Source organism: Tachypleus tridentatus, chromosome 6 (genome assembly GCF_004210375.1).
Source record: "Tachypleus tridentatus isolate NWPU-2018 chromosome 6, ASM421037v1, whole genome shotgun sequence".
NCBI classification, from domain to species: domain Eukaryota; kingdom Metazoa; phylum Arthropoda; class Merostomata; order Xiphosura; family Limulidae; genus Tachypleus; species Tachypleus tridentatus.
The window spans coordinates 82,426,357-82,448,132 of NC_134830.1; the positions used below are offsets into that span (position 1 = coordinate 82,426,357).

At 33.9% G+C, this 21,776-nt stretch overlaps 1 protein-coding gene across 3 annotated transcripts in view; it reads right to left on the reverse strand.

Moving 5' to 3' along the window:
• Window positions 1-21,776, reverse strand: part of LOC143252922 (uncharacterized) — a 145,791-nt gene that overhangs the window by 78,501 nt on the left and 45,514 nt on the right. For all 3 annotated transcript variants that reach the window (XM_076505791.1, XM_076505793.1, XM_076505792.1), the window contains exons 3-5: window positions 20,248-20,321; window positions 5,838-6,046; window positions 689-793 (exon numbers count right to left, since the gene is read on the reverse strand). In XM_076505791.1, coding sequence (XP_076361906.1) covers window positions 689-793; window positions 5,838-6,046; window positions 20,248-20,321 — 388 coding nt within the window. The remainder of the gene's footprint in view (window positions 1-688; window positions 794-5,837; window positions 6,047-20,247; window positions 20,322-21,776) is intronic.

Consider the following 21,776-nt stretch of genomic DNA (forward strand, 5'->3'; position numbering starts at 1 on the left):
AAAAATATTTCTGACCACAACATTTTTACTGGTTGTTTACCTGATAAAGAAACATTCCAAAGATACAATACACAGACAATTATAAATATGACAACAGTATCAGTTAGCAGCAATAGTTTACTCACTGTGAAAGACAATTATCACCTTAACACAAAGAAAGCATTTTACTATCAACTAAGCCCACATTCTTCTGCAGTTCCATTAATCAATGTAGCCAAACTGGTAAATAGCAAGTTTACTAGTTAAAGCATCTCATCTCAACCACAAGCAGGAAGGTCACATTTATGGTTCCACTTTCAGTGGTATTGCGTTTTTTGTCTGAAGTAAATATGAAGTGTTTTGATAAAATATTAACAGCTATGATGCCATTAAGTTCATAATACTATATTAATAGTAAGAAAAGTACAACTGTAATTTCACAAGCTTTCCAACAGCTTCCATGAAATTACAGTATGTATGCAAATAACACATTCTGTTTAAACTTAAACCAACACACACTATAAACAAATATGTCTGATAATATCAAAATATGCTAACTTTGCATGATCTGTCAACAAATTCACAAATTTTATACCATAAACATTGCATACATTGTTTATATATGCATAATTATTACACAGATTATCATCATTAAATTCTTGAATTACACACATTAAGAATCTGTGAATTTGAATACATTTATACTTACTCCACTTTTCTCAACAGGTTTTTGCTCTAAAGTATTGACCACGAAGAGTGAAGTGTCAGTTAAGTTATTCGACTGGAAACAGGCCAACACTGTCAGCTTACTTAGCTAAGAAGAAATAATAAACAAAAATCAACATTATGCTAAAGGATTATACTGAAATAGTATTACATGAAAGTAGATTATATACACATACAGAATCTTAAAGAAGGTTCTGTTTTTAAAAACCATATTTGTCACATCTAAAAATGTGTTACTAGACAATTAAAAACATCAAAATTATAAAATAAATTTACAAAATATGATCACATACTGAATTTAAAAACAAAAGACAATATATAGTAACTGCTGAAGAATCTCGTGTGTCCTAGAAATCAATGTGACAAACGCAAAAGGAACTATTACACTTTCATTAGCTGAATCTTCACAATAAATTATGCAAGATTCATGGAAATACTTACTGATTTCACAAGTTAGATTTTTGAGACTGTGAAAAAATCCTTTATATGATTTACAACCTCCAAAAATTAAGGTAAGCTAAAATAATCAGAGAATATTTAAGATTTGGAGTAAAAATAACACAGGAAATGCAAAACAGAGATGGCAAAGGATTAAGGTGAACAAAATATAACATACAGTACATTACAAACATATATTAATAAACATGTATGAAGATCACATGTAAGTGACAAGCATTCAAATTTTGAAAATCTAATATCTCAAAAGTCCTAAGTTTCTATACTGTAGTTTTAAATGACAGGAGAGCTATGGTTATGTTTAAGGAAGAATGTTTGAATTCATTTTCAGAACTTGTTGATTATCAAGTTATACAACTTTGAAAACTAGTTTGTGATTGATGTCATTAAAGCAGTAATCTTCTTCAATGACTCGTGATTATAAATGATTAATTTAAAATTCAGCTGGTGCCAGACAATGTGAAAGTCTAATAATTATTTTACATGTTTAAAATATACCTAAATCAAAAATTAAGTCTATGATATAGAAGTTAAAACAGTAATTGCACTTTTTTCAAACTTCAAAAACAACTAATTTTTGTGTGTATGTACCACAATAAGCAATGAATTAAGGTTGCAAAACAAAAATATAAAATGAAGCAAACAACACATATCCCACATATACAATTTTTAAAATATTTCCTCTGAAAAGTATTATTGCTTATATAAAACAAAAAAGTACTGAAACGAGAGAGAGAAATGCATTTTTTTTTTCAGGATAAGATAAAATTAAGCCAAAACACAAAGATCTTTGTAAATTCAGTTTTACTGAGGGATTTTGCTCAGATATTTCAAATTAAATGTCTAAACATGTTATTTGCACTACATTTGATCTTCAGAAGCTAAATTGAGATTCTCACATGTATTAATTTAAGGGTATTTGCTTCCTTTGGTTAAACAAATTTATTTACATTTATAAATAACTAGATTTATGATATCTTGAGAGGAAGTCTATTGAGTATTGTAGATGCTATTAATTCTTTCTACCAAATGTTTTTTTTATTATTAACACTCTAACTTAAACCATCTAAGCTCTGGCACAACTTTATAGTTACATAATTCTTATATCCAGGTAAATTTACTCCTTTCACAAAAAGATCACTGGATCAATTTTTATCAATGATTATGATAATGATACAATAAGAATAATGCAAAACAAAATAAAAATTTGGGAATATTTATTTTATGAGAAAATGCCTAAGCTTATGTAAATATTTTTTTAAATCACTGTATCAAGTAATACCCATGTTTAAACCTACTATGCATGTGCATACATAAAAAACTATGCATTTTTGCATCTGTTTTACAAGGCTTTATAATATGTTAATTTATACATGTGGATAAAGATAACTTAGTATTTATTTTTTAATATAGCATAAAATACTTTTTGCCAAACAAAAGTGGCTAAATACTAGTACACAACAGATAATATCAGTATTACACACAAGTCTTCTCTAATTTTTTCTTCTTCTCCTCTGTTATCACTTTATTTTCATAAGAGAAAATTTTCCAAAAATATATTACAAAATACACCTACAGATACTCTGATCACTGTATTCTTATACATTAACTTTAGAGAGCAGCAAAAAGTTAATACAATCAAGTAATCATATTACATAAGTAGAAAGATGTAAATGTTTCAGGTGGTCTGCTTTCAAATCTCTAATGGAACTCTGAATATTTATGCGAGACAGAATTAAGCAACTACTTAGTATAAGTAGAAATGACATGTTACTGTAAAGGTCAAAGATGAGAATATTTATTGATGAAATGTGGAAAGACACAACCAACCACTTTTTTGTGTACTATTCTTCTGAAAAGTAGTAGCACAGCCACTATTATAACAAAACTGACATGGATATATGAACAATTAATGAGAAAGCCACATCCTTCTTAAAGTAAGCCTGAGCATGTATAAAAAAAATAGACTAAGTTAAAATAGGAGAAGAAAATCAAACTCATACATGTTTGACTTCAATTGTAACCAATAATAGAAATATTTTAAACCAGTCAATCATGATGCTTATTTCACATATGAACATTCAAGTAGTAAATATTGTGTTCTTCAACCTTATCTTGAAGAAACTCTTGACCTTTGAAATTTGAGAACTTAAATCATTATTTTCATTAGAAAAGAATAGAGGCAGATTGTGGTAAAAATCAGCTAATAAATGAACTTATGAAGTATTGTTAACATAAAAGGGTGACAAGTGCATATCCAGAGTCAAAATCTTGTGGATGCTCACTTCAAACTGATAACAATAAAGAGTATTAAATGTTTCAGAAAGAGTTATAAAATAATATTCAAATATTTAAATATCATTGTGCTTTACTTTGGAGAAAGAGTCAATCTTTTGAATTATATAAAATAACCAAGGTTGCTCCACATCAGACACTGAGCTTTGATACATAATATATAAAAAATAAACTTGATACTTAAATAAAATTAATTATGACCTCTTTTTTAAGGAAGCAGATACACGGTTTATATTGTATAAATCTACACAAAAGTTACTTCTGAAAAACTGATATAGCCCATAAACATTGTCTTAAAAGTTACCATATTTATTTGAACCACAAAATCCAGAGACACTCAGTAAAATATTACTAGCTGATCTAAATAAGCCCAAAATGATGTTATGAATTAGACTTAGTAAGACTAAACAGACATACTACAGTGATCAAGAATTTAAGATTTTTCAATGTTCTCCATTTTCCCACTTATCTATATGGCCATTTCTGAACCAAAATACTTCAAACTAAAAGCAACTCAAAACATTTTCAATAATGCGTCAAAGGAATAGTTTGAGAGGTATAATAAAAAAAAAATGTTGAAACTTAAACATTAGTGTCTAGTTCTTTGGAAAAATAATTATTTTATGAGGTATGTACTTGTGGAATGATTTTTATAATAATGTGTGCGTGCGTGCGCGCGCGCACATGCTATCAGTTTAAACAAACTTGTGCTGGGTACGGATGAGAATGGTACATGTAATTTAATTTGGATTACTGATTTAGTGAATAGAAAGGTGACCTCAGTGGGCTGCATGGTTATCTATTTTCTGTTGTTTTGAGTGTCCTGAATATTTTTTTTTCTCTTATGGTTAAATAAATTGTTAAAATACTTTTCTGATATATAAGAGCAGTACTGGAATTGTGGGATAAAGACAAGATTTTGAGGTGATCACTATTTTATATGTAAATCAAGAAAAAAAACATGCCATATTACTTCACATGTAATACACACTTTTTCACCTTTTTTTATAAACTGAAAATTAGAATGAGTTTTAAATTCGAGATATTTTTCACTCCTCAAAAGTCGAGAAAACATCATTTTCCTTGAACAACAAAAATGTTTGAAAAAATCCTGTATTAACGAGCACATTGAATTATTTTGAAATGCCAAATTTGCTGATATAAGTGTCTCTAGCAGCAGTTGGATATCACTGTCCTCAGTCTTTGTCTGACTTTCCTATTGTTCACATGCTATTTTATTGTTTTTTATCTTTACTGCATTTTGTACTCATGGAGAGGTGTTTTACTATGATGTCAAATTTAAAAGAAAAGTTATTTTGTGCACCAAACAGATTGGGAATCATGCAGCTGGTAAAAAATATACAGCAAGTGAGGTAAATGTACGTTGTTGGCATGGTACGAAAACCAAGTTGTCTTCTTGCAAGAAAAGTACAAAGTCATTTTCTGGGCTAAGAAAAGAAAGACATCCTGAAATTGATGCTGCCATTTTAACGTATTTCACTTATATACGCTAGTATTTATGTACACACAAACACTGTTAATTCTCACATTTGAGAATCTTATATAGCCTTAGAGAAAAGGTAGGAGTTTTGCAATACAGATTTAACAATATGTTATATAAATTTGTAAATATAAATTTAACTTCAATAAACACCATTAGCTATAAATATAGTTATGTGATAATTTATATTTAGCTATGTAACTGAAATTCATTGTGTAATATTACTATACAATTTTTTTATATTAAACAGCTGTAATAAAAATAAATAAAAAATGTACTTTAAAAATGGGGCTTTATTTAAACCAAATTCTCTGCACAGCCCTTTTTCCAGTCACACTGTGCTTTTCTTATAAAAAAAAAATTTTACTTTTAATCACCAGAAATGGTTTTCTCTACAAATCAATTTCTTCAGTCTTTGATATCTCAACATAATCCAAATGATGTACCGATATATAAAATAGTTCATTTTGTGTAGAAGATAGCTTTGTGTGTTTATTATAAATAAAATATAATTAGCACTTTGTTTCACCAATATAAATGTTCTTGCATCCACAGGTTACTTTGTAAATCACATTCTCCTAATATCTTGTGGATATCTGCATTTTAACATTCATGAAAAATGAGCAAAATATTCAAGGTGATTTACAAATAGTGTTTATATTATACCTTTCTAATAAGCAATGGAGTTTCTTGAAAGCCATTATTTCCAATTACTAACAATTTTAAATTTATTTCATACTTTCCATTACATACAAATGAGAAAAAATACATTAAAATCAGCATGAAGTGCACATAATATTATATCAAATTGCCATTTATATGCTTCTGAACAAAGTAAATATTTTCATTTCACAGGTACTGCATACATACATACACATACCTCTTCCTTGTCAGCTGTAAAACCTACTGCAAGATAGCCTTTGTCTGTTTTGGGAAGGATGCCTCCCATTGCAATTCCTATACTTTTTTGTTGAGACAGTGCCATGAAAGTTAGAACATAGTCATAAGATTGAGATATGTGAGCCTTTGCTTCTTTTTTACCCATACAAATACAACTCTTCTTTTTTCCACAACCTTGCAGACTCAAAGCTAAATAATAATAAAAATACTTTTCATACAGAAATTTTATATCAGCCAAAACATAATAACCAAAACATGAAAGCATAAAAAGGATCAAACAAAGTTTCTGCTAAATTATAAATACTTGTATTTAAACTAAATGGATAATTTTAATTATAGATACATATAGAGAAAGGTGTGTGGAATAATGAAATATTAATAGTAACAGCAGTATCATAATGATATGAGAATGATACAATATTCTTTACTATAGAGGTGTTACATATATTTCATATCTCAATGCAAAAATGTAAGAAAGCAAAAGAGAATAAAATAAAATTCTCTGTAAAATATTGCAATGTACTATGACACTGTAGTTAAAACATTATGTCACAACATTACAGCACAACTTAAAATGATTGGAAAGATCTTCATCTTCTGCAAGTAAACATTTTCTTACACTGAAAATGCATTTCCAGTAAGTAGTTATCTGATCGTGGTTTGCTATCTAAATATTACTAAAGACAGTGCACCAGTCTTTTATACTCCTTCATTTTATACCCATTTCAGAGCATGTGCTCATTATGTGACAACCCTCCACCAATCATACAGCGTCATCTTTTCTACAATCTTGGCACAATTCTCATTTCTGAGAAATGGCAGGTATAAACTAGAAACACCAACATGCACTGCAAGCCAAAATCTTAAGGCCAATGAACAAAAAGAAAAAAATATGCATTTTGCATTCTTAGACTCAACCACTTATTTGAGTTGAGCTTCAAAAGATGAAAATAAGAAAAGGGAAAATGAAAATAAAAAACTCTTTTAGCATTTAATAGGGAAAATGTGAACACTGTGAAATTAGCCTAAATACTATCTGGTCAAAAGTTTAAGACCATACTGAAATGAAGGATTAATCAGTAAACACGTAACAAAATTTAGTCATTTGTGTTCAAGCATTAACTTGGTCAACATCTCCTACTGACATCTCCTGTGTTACATTGGGTAAAAACATGGCAAAGGCTAAAAAGTTGACAGAGTTTGAACGTGGCAGAATTGTACAGCTGCAAAAGAAAGGTCTCTCTCAACGTGCCATCACTGGTGAGATTGGGCATAGTAAAAGTGCTGTTGCAAATTTCTTAAAAAATCCTGAGGGATGTGGAACGAGAATTTCAAGTGGCCAGCCCAAGAAAATTTCACTGGTGTTGAGCAGGAGGATTCAACGGGTTGTCCAGCAAAACACCAGCCATTCGTCGAACCAGATTAAGGCCATAAGGATGCAGAATGCAGCTCAAGAACAATAAGATGGCATCTATGAGAGAAAGACTTTAAAAACCATAAACGTCTTCAAACGTCTTCTTCCATACCACAAAACAGCTTGGTTAAACTTTGCTGAGAAGCACCAAACATGGGAAGTAGAAAAGTGGAAGGTTTTGTTCTCCGATTAGAAAAAATTTAACCTGGATGGTCCAGATGGCTTCCAATATTACTGGCACGATAAGGATATCCCACCAGAGACATTTTCTATGCGACACAGTGGAGGAGGTTCCATTATGATCTGGGGTGCTTTCTCCTTCCATGGAACAATGGAGCTTCAGGTTATACAGGAGCATCAAAAAGCAGCTGGCTACATTGGCATGTTGGAGAGAGCATTCTTATTGAATGAAGGCCTTCCCTTGTGTGGAAATGATTGGATCTTTCAACAGTACAACATTGCAACCCACAATGCCTGCAGAACAAAGGACTTTTTCATGGCGAATAATGTGATTCTTTTAGACCATCCAGCATGTTCACCCGAACTGAACCCCACTGAAAATGTTTGGCGGTGGATGGCAAGGGAAGTCTATAGAAATGGTTGCCAATTCCAAACAGTGCATGATCTTCATAAAGCCATCTTCACCCCTTGGAATAAAATTCAAACCAGCCTTCTGCAAATGCTTATATCAACCATGCTAAAGTGAATGCTTAAAGTTATTTGCAATGATGGTCGTGGAACTTACTACTGAGGCCAGTTTAGAACTTCTTTTTGGTATGGTCTTAAATTTTTGACCAGATAGTATTTAGGCTAATTTCAGAGTGTTCACATTTTCCCTATGAAATGCTAAAAAAAGTTTATTTTCATTTTCCCTTTTCTTATTTTCATCTTTTGAATAAGATTTTGGCCAGAAGTTTATTAGTAGAGAAAATGTATTGGAAGTGGATGAGCAGAAATATTTTCAGTATAAGAAAATGTTAAATTTCAAAATGGCACTAATTCTATTACCCCAAAGCTAGAATCACAGATTGTAAAGGTAGATGGGACAGTGAAGGTAAGGTGCAACAGCATTAAATCAAGGAGAGAGCAACCACCTTGAAAAAACAGGTTTGCCATTATAAGAAAAGAAGGCACACCTGTGGAGTACAGTACTTCTTCTGGAACAGATATGCTCTTCACCGAGCAACAAACACAGTAATACGTATAAGCAGGAATGTAATGGACAGGCACCATAGCCTAAAGAAAGAGATATACAGTACCATTCTGTGGAGAAATGCTGTATAACTATGACATGGAACAGTACAGCATGGACAAAAAGACAGTCTTGTGTATAACTGACAATGGGCCCACATAAATATGTGCCAAGGATTGTCTTGGGGCACACCAGAGCATGTTGAGTGCTGTCCAACTGAGAAAACATCCAGTGGAAATGCCTTGTCTAGGATATTGTGAGCAACAAGTGTGATCCTTCCCATCAAAAAACTAGGGAAAATACCTTGAGTGAGTAGTTTGACCAAAAATTATCACATTGTTAAGAATCAGCCCAATATCAGCTGATCAATGGACAGTACATATTTCATCCATGTATGTAGTAAGCATCAGCATCAGACATAGCATTGGTTAATCATAGTAAATTTCTGATAAGGTAATATATATGGTTAGGGCTTAAAGAATATAAATTAACTACTAATATGCCAAATGCAGTCTGCATTGGCAAAAACATCTGGGGAATGCACCTTGGGGTATGTTAGATTATGTCAAGTTCAGTTCAACTCTGCAAAGAGATCCAGTGATACTGCCTTGCATAAGTTTGTAAAATCACCAAATGTGGTATACTCAAGCTAAAACATCCAGGGGAAATGCCTTGAAGATATAATATTATGGGCAAGTGTGGTCCACCCTGGCATATACATCCAAGAAATGTGAGGATATGTTGGACTATGCAACATTTGGTACTTCCAGGCAAAAACAACAACAAAATCAGAGTAGAAGAACCTTGCATAAGATACAGAGATCACCAAGTTCCCAGCATGTCTCCTTGCTGTTGTTATTCTGTAAACATCATTGCCTTGAACACGTTTTCTTATACTTCATCATTTTCTGTTTATTATTACAATTACTTATATGAGGCATCCAAATATCTAACCATGTCTTAGATCAAACATCAAGTTTTTGACCAAATTACATGCCTTCATGAAAATATTAATGTCTTATGTGTATCTGCTGAAATTAAATGGCTTTTAATGTTTAAAATCTATAAATATTCCTGTTCAGTACATCTGATGTTCCCAATGAATAAGCATTAATCATAGTTACAGCTTCCAGTATAGCAACTGCAGCAAACCAATAACATATACTCTATCTGGTTGCATTTGTAGGTGTGGAGAGAGTTTTTAGAAATTTCAACCTCCAAAACAATACTGATGTTACACTAGTGTTTATAAATACACACACATGCACATTGTTGATCCTTGCACTCGAAAATCTTCTAAAACTCTAGTATATAGGTGGGAATTTTGCAATACAGATTCAACAGTATAAGTTACAAACATTTCTAAATATAAATTTAAAACAAACATTGATGTTAAAATGGATATAAATAGTATTCTGTCATAGGGAGCAGTAGAGAAGAGCTAAAATCTCTATGTGCTTTACTTGTCAAGTTCATGAGTGACAGTCTTTTATACATAAAACAGTGATGAAATACATGTGGAAATGCCACCAGATAAGCAGCTGGTGGTCTTACAAAACACCATCTCAAGAGTGAGCATTATACAAGTACAGAGATTTAATACAAATATAATAATAAACACTAGTGACCAGGCAACACAGTGGGATCTTGAAATATGATGTATATCAGGAGTTATAAACAGTAACATGTTGACTAACCACAGTCAAAGGCAAACACAGATGTGTAGAGATGCTACAGAAGGAAGACCCAGCCAGGTTGTGTAGACAATGTACAACAAATATACTAGCCTGAAAGAAATCCTCTGAAGGATGGAAGTTTTAAGGATGCAGCTACAAAGATAGTTATATGATGTATTTGGGTGAGAAAAAACACTATGTACATGGCAACTTGCAACGAAAATGTCAGAATATGACAGTCATATGAGTTGACAAACCCAACCACAAAGCACAACTAGCCCTGCAAGTAAAGATGAAACACAAAAGAGTGAACAATTTAATAAAACACATTCAGAGCTAAAGAAAGACCAATTGGCTGCACTTCAAAATGGTAGACAGAACTCTTGTGGACAAACTAAAGAAAACAACATGACAAGGGGCAGTTGGAATTTGAAGGTGGGCATCCATCACATGAAATTTGGTTATCTAAAGTCCCAGCAAAAAATCTTACTAAAGTGACAGGTAGGACTCCATAGTGAAGCAAGGTATTTGATAAATCCTTTGTATAGGAGGTCTTGAACAGACTCTGCAAGATGACTGGATGAGGTATGATTGAGATGAAAGAAAGAGATCTGGGAAGTAGATAGAGAGCAAGCAGAACTGAAGGCAAAACCTTTAGGTAGAATCTATAGAACCAACAAAACTATCAAGAAGTGTAGAACTGAACATATTTGTACTAACAAATCTTAAACATTTAAAACATAGAAATAACATAAAAATAACAAACATGAAAACTATGAGATTTGACCAAAACATAAAACAATAAGCAACATCTAAAGTGAACCACCAAAAAAACTCAAAATAAAAGACCTTTAAATATTGAATAAACAAGTCCACACAAGGAACATACCTACAAGTTAAAAGGACACAAAAGTAAAGCCTACCCTGAAGAAAATGAGAATAAAATGGTACCCAATTAACAATAACAAATCTTGACTCAAATCTAATCCCACTAGCAGCAGAGAAAAAAAGAACTCACAAACTAAATAACAAATACTAAAAAAAAAAAGTAAAAATAATAAATCAACATACCCATAAAATTAGCCATAAGAATGATTACTCAAACAATAACAATAGTGCAAAACCATTAAATAGACCAAAAATTAAACAAAGGAATAGTCAAACTCTTAAAGCAAACTTAAATTAATGTTACTTAGATGGTAGAATAATTATAAAAATCTAACTTATCAAATCCTATACAAACAAGACATGAAAGACTTAAATTACAAAGTGCAGAATTTAGGTCCATTCACACAAGCACACACAAACTTGCTAAACAAAGGTATACATAATAAATGTGAAAAATTATACTGAAAAACTTATCACAGATCTCCTGTGTAAAAAACAAACACCTAATCAAGAAGATTGCATGGAGGCATGGTAATAGGTGTAAAGTGCCCTAAAAAGAAATTTTCACAATGTTGTTATATCTTCCTCATAATATAATCATAATGTGAAAGGAAAAAATTGTCTGCTAAACATAAGACAAAGTCCCTGCAAACTAAATCCTGTGCTTCCTCAACCTTGACATCTGGGAAACTTGTGTCAGAACCATTTCTACTAACATATGAATTACAATATCTGCCATGTTAAATTTCTATTTCATATAAACAAGTTAGAATTCAGAAAACAGAATTACTTCCAAAACAAATGAGTAGAAACAATGGAAATGAAACACAAGAAGTCAAAGTATAAAGTTAAAACTAATACATTTGTAATAAAGAAACATCAAACTTTTGTAGACACATGGACAATGAGTTAAAATACATCTACATACTACAATGCCAGTCAAAAAAGTTAGGATTGTGCTAGAATAGTAGAGAGAGCTAAACTCATCTGAACAGTTCACATAGTAAATTTATCAGAGAGTAGTCATGTTCTAATGAAGGATTATAAAAGACTAGCCTGCTGTTAGTGAGAATTTTTTTAGCAATGGTTCAAGGGCAAACCAGCTTTGGTTGAGTATAGGCAGTACCATTTCAGAGGTTCTTTTATTTGTGTGCATTGTTTGAAGTTGATAAACTGTATCTTGTAAATAAGCTGAGTTATTGAAATATTTTGCCATTGCCTACTGTAAATAATAAAAGCCATCTAAGCCTACTTGCATTTTACATAAGTAAATTTCTGTAATTTTCAAAAAACATACCTTAAACTTCAGGCAATACTTTGGAGTCAATATGATCCCATACAAGTTAATTCTGTATATTAAAATAACTACAGTAGCATTCTAGAGTCAACAAAAGTTCTTTCACAAACAAAAAGAGGCTAAAGAAATTATGACAAAAAAATCAAGTATTTATTTGTGGTTTCTTTTTAAGTTTTCTAAACTTTCCATTAGATTCCTTTTTCTCCCTTAAAGGAGTTCTGACTACACACTCAGCATTTAAAAAAAATAGAAATTACTGAGTAAACCACTTTATTTACTCTATATTGATAGAATTGACTGATTTAGTGTTTTATAACATGAAGCAGCCAGGATATCTGTGCCAAACATCCGGTAAAAAAGTAAAAATAAATTAAATGTAGTAAAATACAGAAAAAGAAATGAAGGTAAAACAAAACAGCATTGAAAAACAGAAAAAGTATAAAACCAATGTTGACACCTAGTCTACAATGTTAAGAGAGAAAGAGTAAGAGAAGTTGTAAAGGACTTTCTCTAGCAAAATGGTAATGATCATAATGATCATAACCCGCCAGAAAGACTAACAGGTAAGTACAAAAACCACCATCAGTCATTTGAAGTTGGCCTTTCCAGTCCTGGTTCCAGGTTATGTGTCATAACAGCCATTATCAAAAGGTAAAATAATAAAAGTTATAAAAGACATATAGCAAAATTGTAATAATGATTAGCCAAATGTCCGGTTAAAAGGTAAAAGTAAAGTAAATGTAGTAAAATTCGTAAAAGGATTGACTGATTGATTGATTTAGTGTTTTATGGCACAAAGCAGCTAGGCTATCTGCGCCAAACGTCCGGTAAAAAGGTAAAAATAAATGTAGTAAAATACAGAAAAGGAAATGAAGGTAAAACAAAACATCACTGAAAAACATAAAAAGCATAAAACCAATGTTGACACCTAGTTTACAATGGTAAGAGAGAAAGCAGAGTAAAAGAAGTTGTAAAGTACTTACTCTAGCAAAATGGTAATGATCATAACCCGCCAGGAAGACTAACAGGTAAGTACAAGAACCACCGTCAATCACCTGAAGTTGGCCTTTCCAGTCCTGGTTCTGGGTTCTGTCATAGCAGCCATTATCAAAATGTAAAATAATAGAAGTTTTAAAAGACATATAGTAAAATCATAATAATGAGTAGCCAAATGTCCAGTAAAAAGGTAAAAGTAAAGTAAATGTAGTAAAATTTGTAAAAGTAAACAAAGATAAAAACAAAACAGCAATTAAAAACAGAAAATTGCATAAAACCGATGTTGACATCCAATCTACAAAGTTGCACAGAACTTCTGTAGCAGAATGGTAACAATCATAACCCGCCAGGAAGACTAACAGGCAAATACCAGAACCACCGTTAGTCACCTGAAGTTGGTCTTTCCAGTCCTGGTTCCGGGTTATGTGTCATTATGGCCAGAACCAAAGGGTAAAGTAATAAAAGTGACTAACAGGTAGTTCAAACAGCAGCGTCAGTCACCTGAAGTTGGCCTTTCCAGTCCTGGTGTCGACTTATTTAATTGTCTGGCCATTTTCCAATTTCAAATTGAAATAGAGAGATTAAGACTCTGAAAAGGAAACCACAATTAAAAAGGTGTAATGAATAAATATCCAACACTTAAATGAGATTAAAAAGATTAATGGCCATTAAAAAACTAAAAACTTTATCAAGGTGGACAGTGTCACCATCACCAAAAACAATGTCAAATGTAACAGACAAACCCTGGGAAAAAACATGTTTAAAACAGTGCCGTCGTTGAGAATCGTAACGATGGCAAGAAAGTAAAATGTGGCTGATAGTGATTTGAGTGTTACACAAACTACACACTGGTGCATCAGTTCCAAATTAAAGAAAATGATGAGTTAAAAAACTGTGACCAATGTGTCGTCTAGTTAGAACAACTTCCTCCTTCCGAACCTTACAGGAGCTAGATGGCCAAAGCCCAATATAGGGTTTTATTTGAAAAAGCTTGTTGTTGCATTGCTCACTCAAAGTGGACTGCCAGCTGGGATGGAGCTGAGCCTTGAATACAAGACCATAGTCCATGTAAGGAACAGGCACAGTGGTGATAGAGCTGTAGCAGATAGATTTAGCTGCCGTGTCTGCAAGCTCATTCCCGCGAATACCAACATGGCCTGGTATCCAGAAAAACTGGATAGAAGTAGCAGTTAATGAGAAATGGGCCAGTCAGTTTTGAATATCTGCGAGAACAGGGTGTGAGCCAACATGTAGAGATTCCAGGGTCAGTATAGAACTAAGCGAATCAGTATAAACAGTGCAGTTGGAGTACTGCTCAGCTTCAATATGATCTAGGGCAAGAGATATGGCATATAGTTTAGCAGTGAACACAAAAGCTGTAGAGGGAATTCTGCACGCAACCACCGAACTGCAGCAAACCGTAGCAGAGCCCACTGAATTACCTGATTTGGAACCATCTGTATAAATGGGAACGGAATGATTGTTTGAAAGATGTTCATTAAATAAATGATGGTACTTCCAATCTGGAGTTTCTGCCTTTTTCAGATGACTGAAAGAAAAGTCACATTTGGGGGCTGTAATAAGCCATGGTGGGACGGGCTGTAGAATCTGCAATGTTATCCAAGGAGAGAGACCCAAGTCATCCAATTGCGCCTGGATGCAAAGGCCAAACGGAGCAATGGCAGATCGTCTGTTCTGAAAAAGCACAGCCCACTGAGGAAGGAAAACACATACCCAGGTGGGATGCTTTGGTAAGGAACGAAGTTTTGAAGAATATAGTAAAGATAGTTGCAAATGGCAAAGGTGCAGAGAAGGTTCATGAGATTCAATGTATAAGCTTTGAACTGGAGAGGTGCGGAAAGCCCCAGTGCAGAGTCAAAGTCCTTGGTGATGAATGGGGTCTAGCATCTTTAAGACCGAGGATCTGGCAGAGCCATAGACCATTGATCCATAGTCGAGTTTTAATCAAATAAGAGCACGATATACCTTTAACATAGAACATCGATCTGCTCCCCAACTGGTAGTAGAGAGTACACAAAGGATGTTCAGTGCTCTTGTGCATTTGACTCGTAGCTGCTTTAAGTGTGGTATAAAGGTCAGCATACGGTCAAAGATAAGTCCCAAGAACTTGGTCTCAGGGACCACTAGCAGCAAAACTTCACCAATACAAAGTTCAATATCAGGGTGAATACCCCGTTGGCGGCAAAAGTTTATGCAAACGGTTTTAGAGAGAGAGAAATTAAAGCCGTTCGCCATAGTCCACTTCAGTACACAATTGAGGGCAGTTTGTAGTTGCCACTCAATATATCTCATGTTCGACGGCTGACATGAGATGTGAAAGTCGTCGACATACAGCCCATTCGCAATAGTGAGAGGGAGTTGTTCAGTGATGGCATTCATCTTCATACTGAAAAGTGTGACACTCAAAACACAGCCCTGAGGGACTCCAGGTTCCTGTACAAAAGAATGGGAAAGTGTCGAACCCACACAAACTTGGATTCTCCTGTCCATTAAAAATTTTTTAATAAACATGGGTAAATGGCCATGTAACCTATATGTATGGAGGTCTCGCAAAACGCCATACCTCAATGTTGTGTCATAAGCCTTCTCAATATCAAAGAATATTGATACAAGATATTGGCATTTGAGAAAGGCTTCTCTGATTGATGTTTCAAGTCAAATTAGGTGGTACGTGGTGGAGTGTTGTCGTCAGAACCCACATTGGGTGGGCGAGAGGAGGTTGTTTGATTCGAGGAACCAAACAAGACGAGCATTAAACATCCTTTCTAAAGTCTTACAGAGACAGCTTGTCAAAGCAATTGGACAGTAGTTTGAAGGAATCTTGAGATCTTTCCCTAGCTTAGAGAAAGGTAAAATAATAGCCTGGCATCAGGAAAAACATTCTCCTGCCAGATCCAGTTAAAGACAATTAGAAGGACATCAAGAGAAGCAGGAGATAGATGATGCAGCATGTCATAGTGTATATCATCAGGTCCAACAGATGTACTGCCACACCGATGAAGGGCCATTTTCAATTCCACCAGTGTAAAGGGACAATTATAGTCAAAGAGACAGCCAGTTCGAAAGGAAAGAGGTGAACACTCTGCCCGAGTCTTGATGGCCAAGAAGGTGGAGGAACAAGCAGAAGTGCTAGATACCTGGCAAAAGCTTTCACCCAGAGTATCAGTGATGCTCAGGACATCAGCTATCTCCTGACCATCAGAGAGTAACATCGAGAGGGGGACAGAATTATAGTGCCCACTGACCTTTCGAATCCTATCCCATATGACCTTGTAACTGGTGGTAGAAGATATGCTAGTTGTGAACTTAATCCAAGATTCCTTCCGGCTTTGATGTCTTACCCACCTACTATGTGCACAGGCCTGTTTGGAAAGCGACGCGGTTCGAAAGTGTGGGATATCTACGAAAAGTATCCCAGACCTGTTTTTTGATCCTTCCGTGCTAAGTGGCAAGCAGGATTCCACCACAGATGAGGATATCATGGAAAACGTGTCAAGGTTTTAGGAATACACTGAGCAGCTGCTTGTATAATACAGCCAGTTACCGCTGCCACACAGTCGTCTATTGATGGCTGATTCATGATAGCAGGATCAAGTTCTGCAAGAGCAGTGAAAGTGGACTAGTCTGCCTGATCCAGCTTCCACTGGGGAACGTGGGTAGGGTGGCATCGACCACAGCCAGTCTCTCTCAAAAGTATAGGAAAATGATCACTGCCTAGTGAATAATTGTCAACCCTCCATGAAAAATGGGAGAATAATGAAGGGGAGCAAACTGAGAGATCAATAGCGGTAAAAGACTGACTAGGTGCATGAAAATAAGTGGAACAACCAGTATTGAAAAGAGAAAGATTGTGATCAGAGAGCATACGCTCTACAGAGCAACCCCTCCCATCAATAACAGCACTTCCCCAGAGGGGATGATGTCCACTAAAGTCCCCCAGGAGTAGAAAGGGGGACTGCAACTGCTCAACGAGAGTATCAAGGTCTGATTGATCATATGTCTCTCCAGGGTATAGGTAGTTAGAACAAACAATGATGGTATGACCCAAGAAAACACGGATGGCTATGGCCTCCAAGGGAGTATTGAGTGACAAAGACAGGGTGGGCACATGCTGATAAACAAATAGTGCCACCCCTCCATGTACTCATCCATCACACAGCCTGTCATTTCTGTGCAGAGAAAACTGCCGAAAGGTGACTGTATCAGCAGGTTTTAGAAGTGTTTCTTGTAAGGAAAGACATACAGGATGGTAGGAAACAATCAGTGTTTTGATATCATCCAGATTAGAACTTAAACCTCGACAGTTCCATTGTATCAAGGTGGCCATTTTTTATAACGGGTAGGCAAAGTGGCTGGAGAATCCCTTTGTTTACGACCACGTCTTTTTTCCTTATTGTCCTTATTCAGAGGAGGTCTATCGATCTTCATGGATCCTGCCCTGGGTTGATTTGGCAGGTCTTTGTTCTTGGAAGAGGATTCTAGTGACTGAGGATGCAAATGAATGATTGTTTTGCATCTCGTGGTTGGAGAAAACAATGTATCAGAATGAATTGCCTGTATTTGAAACCGAAGGATGTGGATCTTGAGGTTTCTTGGAATGTATGGGAGGAACAGAGATGGGTGTGGAGTCGATTCGTCAACCTTTTTCACCATGGAGGTCAAAAGGCTTTTCATTTGTTTTGAAAATGATTCTCTTGGAGGCACAGAGAGATCTGTCTGCACTCCCACTGTAGTTATGGAATGAAGTGCAGCAGCATTTGTCCGAGATAGAGTGGCAGACAGCAATTTCCAAGCGTCAAGATAACTAATGTTATGAGTCGTTTTCAAATGCTGCACCTCTTTCCTCCAACCATCTTGGGCAAGAACAAAAGTTGGAAAGGTGAGAACCATTGCAGTTGACACAATGTGGATCCGTGTCACACTCATAGGCATCATGGCCCTTGCCTCCATAAGGAGCACATGTCAGGGAACCACGACATGACACTTTTGAGTGGCTGAACCTCTGACATTGGAAACATTGGAGAGGGTTTGGAATGTACGGCCGTACCCTGCAAATTAGATAACCTGCCTTGATGGTGGCAGGTGCACGTGGTGATGTAAATGTCGAAACAAGGTTATTTGTCAGCAGTGTAACTCCATCTTTACAAGTGGAGATGCTCCTCACTGCAGAAACTCCGAGTGGAGAAACCAGCGAAAATCTCTGACTTGGAGACGTTCTTCAAATCCCTCTCAACAATAACTCCTCGTGATGAATTCAAGGTAGCATGAGGGGTAACTTCAATAGGTATATCCCCAATTGCCCTTGAATTCAAGAGGAGTTCACTGTGTTGGGTTCTGGATGTTTCAACCAATATGTCTCCAGATCAAAGCTTCTTTACTGACTTTGGAGAGCCAGCAAGACCCTCTTGTCTCTTCTGAATAAAAAAGGGGGACATTTTTGCTGAAGGTTTTTCTAAAAGAGAATGTAATATAAGAAAATGAGGTACGTGTGTTATAGATGTTGAAGATTGCTGCTCAGAGTCTTCAAGACGTGTTCATTTACCTATTGACTGTTTTTTCACTATTTTATTTAAATTTTTTGAAGGAGGATCCATAGGAGAAAAGGAAAATTTCGGTACCCACTGACCCCACCCACCATGGAGCCCTACAAGGGGACTTACTACAATGTCATGCAAGGACATTACAGCAACGCCAGGGTTTCGTGAACACCAGCATCAGACACAATGTCCACAACACCGTTTAGACTTCCAACACTGGTACTTGGTTGACTCTAGCCCAAGTGAACCAGCCGACAGACCCAAGGGGGGACACACAAAGGCCAACCGTCTACAGGAATTCAAGGCCAAAGTGGTGTGTTAGGGTGGGACCCTTCAACCACCGGGATCCTCTCCTCCCCTTCACAGGTTGCCATGCACAGCACACACGTGGGTGGATGTTTAGATCCCAGAGGAGGTAAACTGAAAGAACAGAACCTTTTCTGGAAGGTCCCTTCACCACATACAGGAATCGACATCAAGAGACTATACTGAGAGAAACTGTCTACAGTCAGCTCTGTTCAATGATAGTTGAACATTGACTATATCTATTTTCAAATCTCATTTTCAGTCATTTTTTAGAGTTCAGATCATATGGGGTGGCATAATAAATAGATGGAAATGAAGGATGAAATAATATATTCCCACAACATAGCAAATCACGAGAGAAAGAAGAAATTAATTTTAATAGTTTTAAGGAATATTAATTTCTCAGAAAATACAAACTTGTATTTTGAGATAGGCAGAAAACATTTTTAAAATTGACAAATGAACTGCTTACAGGCAAGACACGTCACGGAGAAACAAACATGGTATTTAAATTTTTTCCGTAGCAAATTACACTAAAATGAATATTATAAAATATTTTAGGGTAAAAGACTATTGAAATACAATTAGAATTATTAGTTATACTTAAAGTTTAAAGTATGATATGCAGGTGGTCATGATAAGATCAAATTATCAAATAAAAAATTGCATAAAACAGTTTTATTAAACAAAGATTCATTTTTTTATTTTTATATAATTTTATCTGATAAATAAATAATGATAAATACTTCAACAAAATTTATGAGATATTTTTTTAAAATGATTACAAAATGGAAAAACATATCAGCATTGGAAATGTCCAGTTGCTTCAAAGTCTGCATTTTTTAAATAAAAACCACAACTTTGCAATAAATTCAGGAACAAAGTCTGATAAACCCAACAAATATAAATTTCAACATGGTAAGTAATCACAGTAAACAAATTTTCTTTCTAAACTAAAAACTTGCAACTTTCATAATAATAAATCTATTAAACCTTGAATTATTTAAATCATTACTGAAATTCATATACAAAAAAAACAACAAAAGCACAGTTTAATACTCACGAAATTGAGAGACTAATCTAAGAGATTTGGTTTTAACTTTTTCCCATATTTCTGTAGAAGAGATGAAAGTAGCTCTGAAAACAAAAGAAAAGAACAATTACAATATCTGCTATGATATGTATACTTTTAAAAATAGATTTAAAGCCAGAATTTATAATATGTTCAAATATACACTAATAACTAATCTTTCTGTTCTTGATAAACACATTTTCAGAAGTCAAATATATTATTGTATCTATAAGTTATCAATGCAGGTTATAAGAAATAATTACTCTATTTGACTCTTCCATTCCGAGATAGGTGAAATCCATCCAGTTCATAATCACAAAAGTATTCATGAGAATAATTATGCCATGATTTTTGATAATGTATACAAATCTTTACAAAATTGTTCAGGTTATTATTAAACACTACAAGACTTTCATACATGAAATAACAGATTTTTATATTAAGCATTAAAATTTCTTAAAAATTCTTGTAACTTTTTTTTCTTTCAGAATATTGGCTATCCAATATACAAAGTAATTCTGATTTTAAAATTAAAATTACTTTTATGCATTAGAACATTTTCAAACTTCATACACAAAATCTTTGTAACCTACAGATAATTAAATTTATTTTTAGAAAAACATTACACTTTATCTGTTATTTTTATTGCTGTATCTCTTTATAGATTAATTTCAATTTGACCAACTTTATAACCTCAATAAAAAAACTACAAAATAAATATAAATTATGCTCTCAATAAAAAAACTATAAAATAAATATAAATTATGCTTTCTTTCACACTAAATTACTAGAGATTATAGCACAAAAATTCAAATGTTTAGTCAAAATAACTTAAATTTAACTGTGATTGAAATTTATTAATCAAGAACTTCAGATATTTGACCAGAAACGTTTATAAATGTCGAAAATTACAAACTATTGAACTTTAGTGGATTCATACTGGACATTAGTATTTTTATAAAGGTATTATATAACTACAGCAGTGAAAATTCTACTATATTGTTAGTTTTGACATTAATTCATTGTATACCAATTTACTCTTCAATAACATAATTGAGCGAAGTGTCAATTTAATTTTTCAAAATGTTAATGTCGTAACAAGTATAACCAAAACCTGTATTTATACAACTATTAGAATTTGTCATCAAAGAGTTAATTTTTTTTAATTGTATGTCATTACAAACAACTTGATGGGGTATCTATGGGTTCAAGTATTGCATCATATTTTACTAATTTATTTTTAAATTATTATCAAGAAAAATAGTTAAGTTACCTGGTAAAAGTTAAACCTTAATACAAAAGAAGATATGTTGACACATTTTTTTAATAGTTTTCAAAAATAAATCTAACACTTTAGAATTTCAAAATTACTTGAATAATCAACATAAAAATATTAGATTTACAGTTGAGGGACAAACACATAACAGTACCTTTTTTAGACACTAAGATTGTGACTTAAGTTGAAGTTTTGACACAAAATGCTACATAAAACCATCTTTCACAGGTCAATATTTTCATTG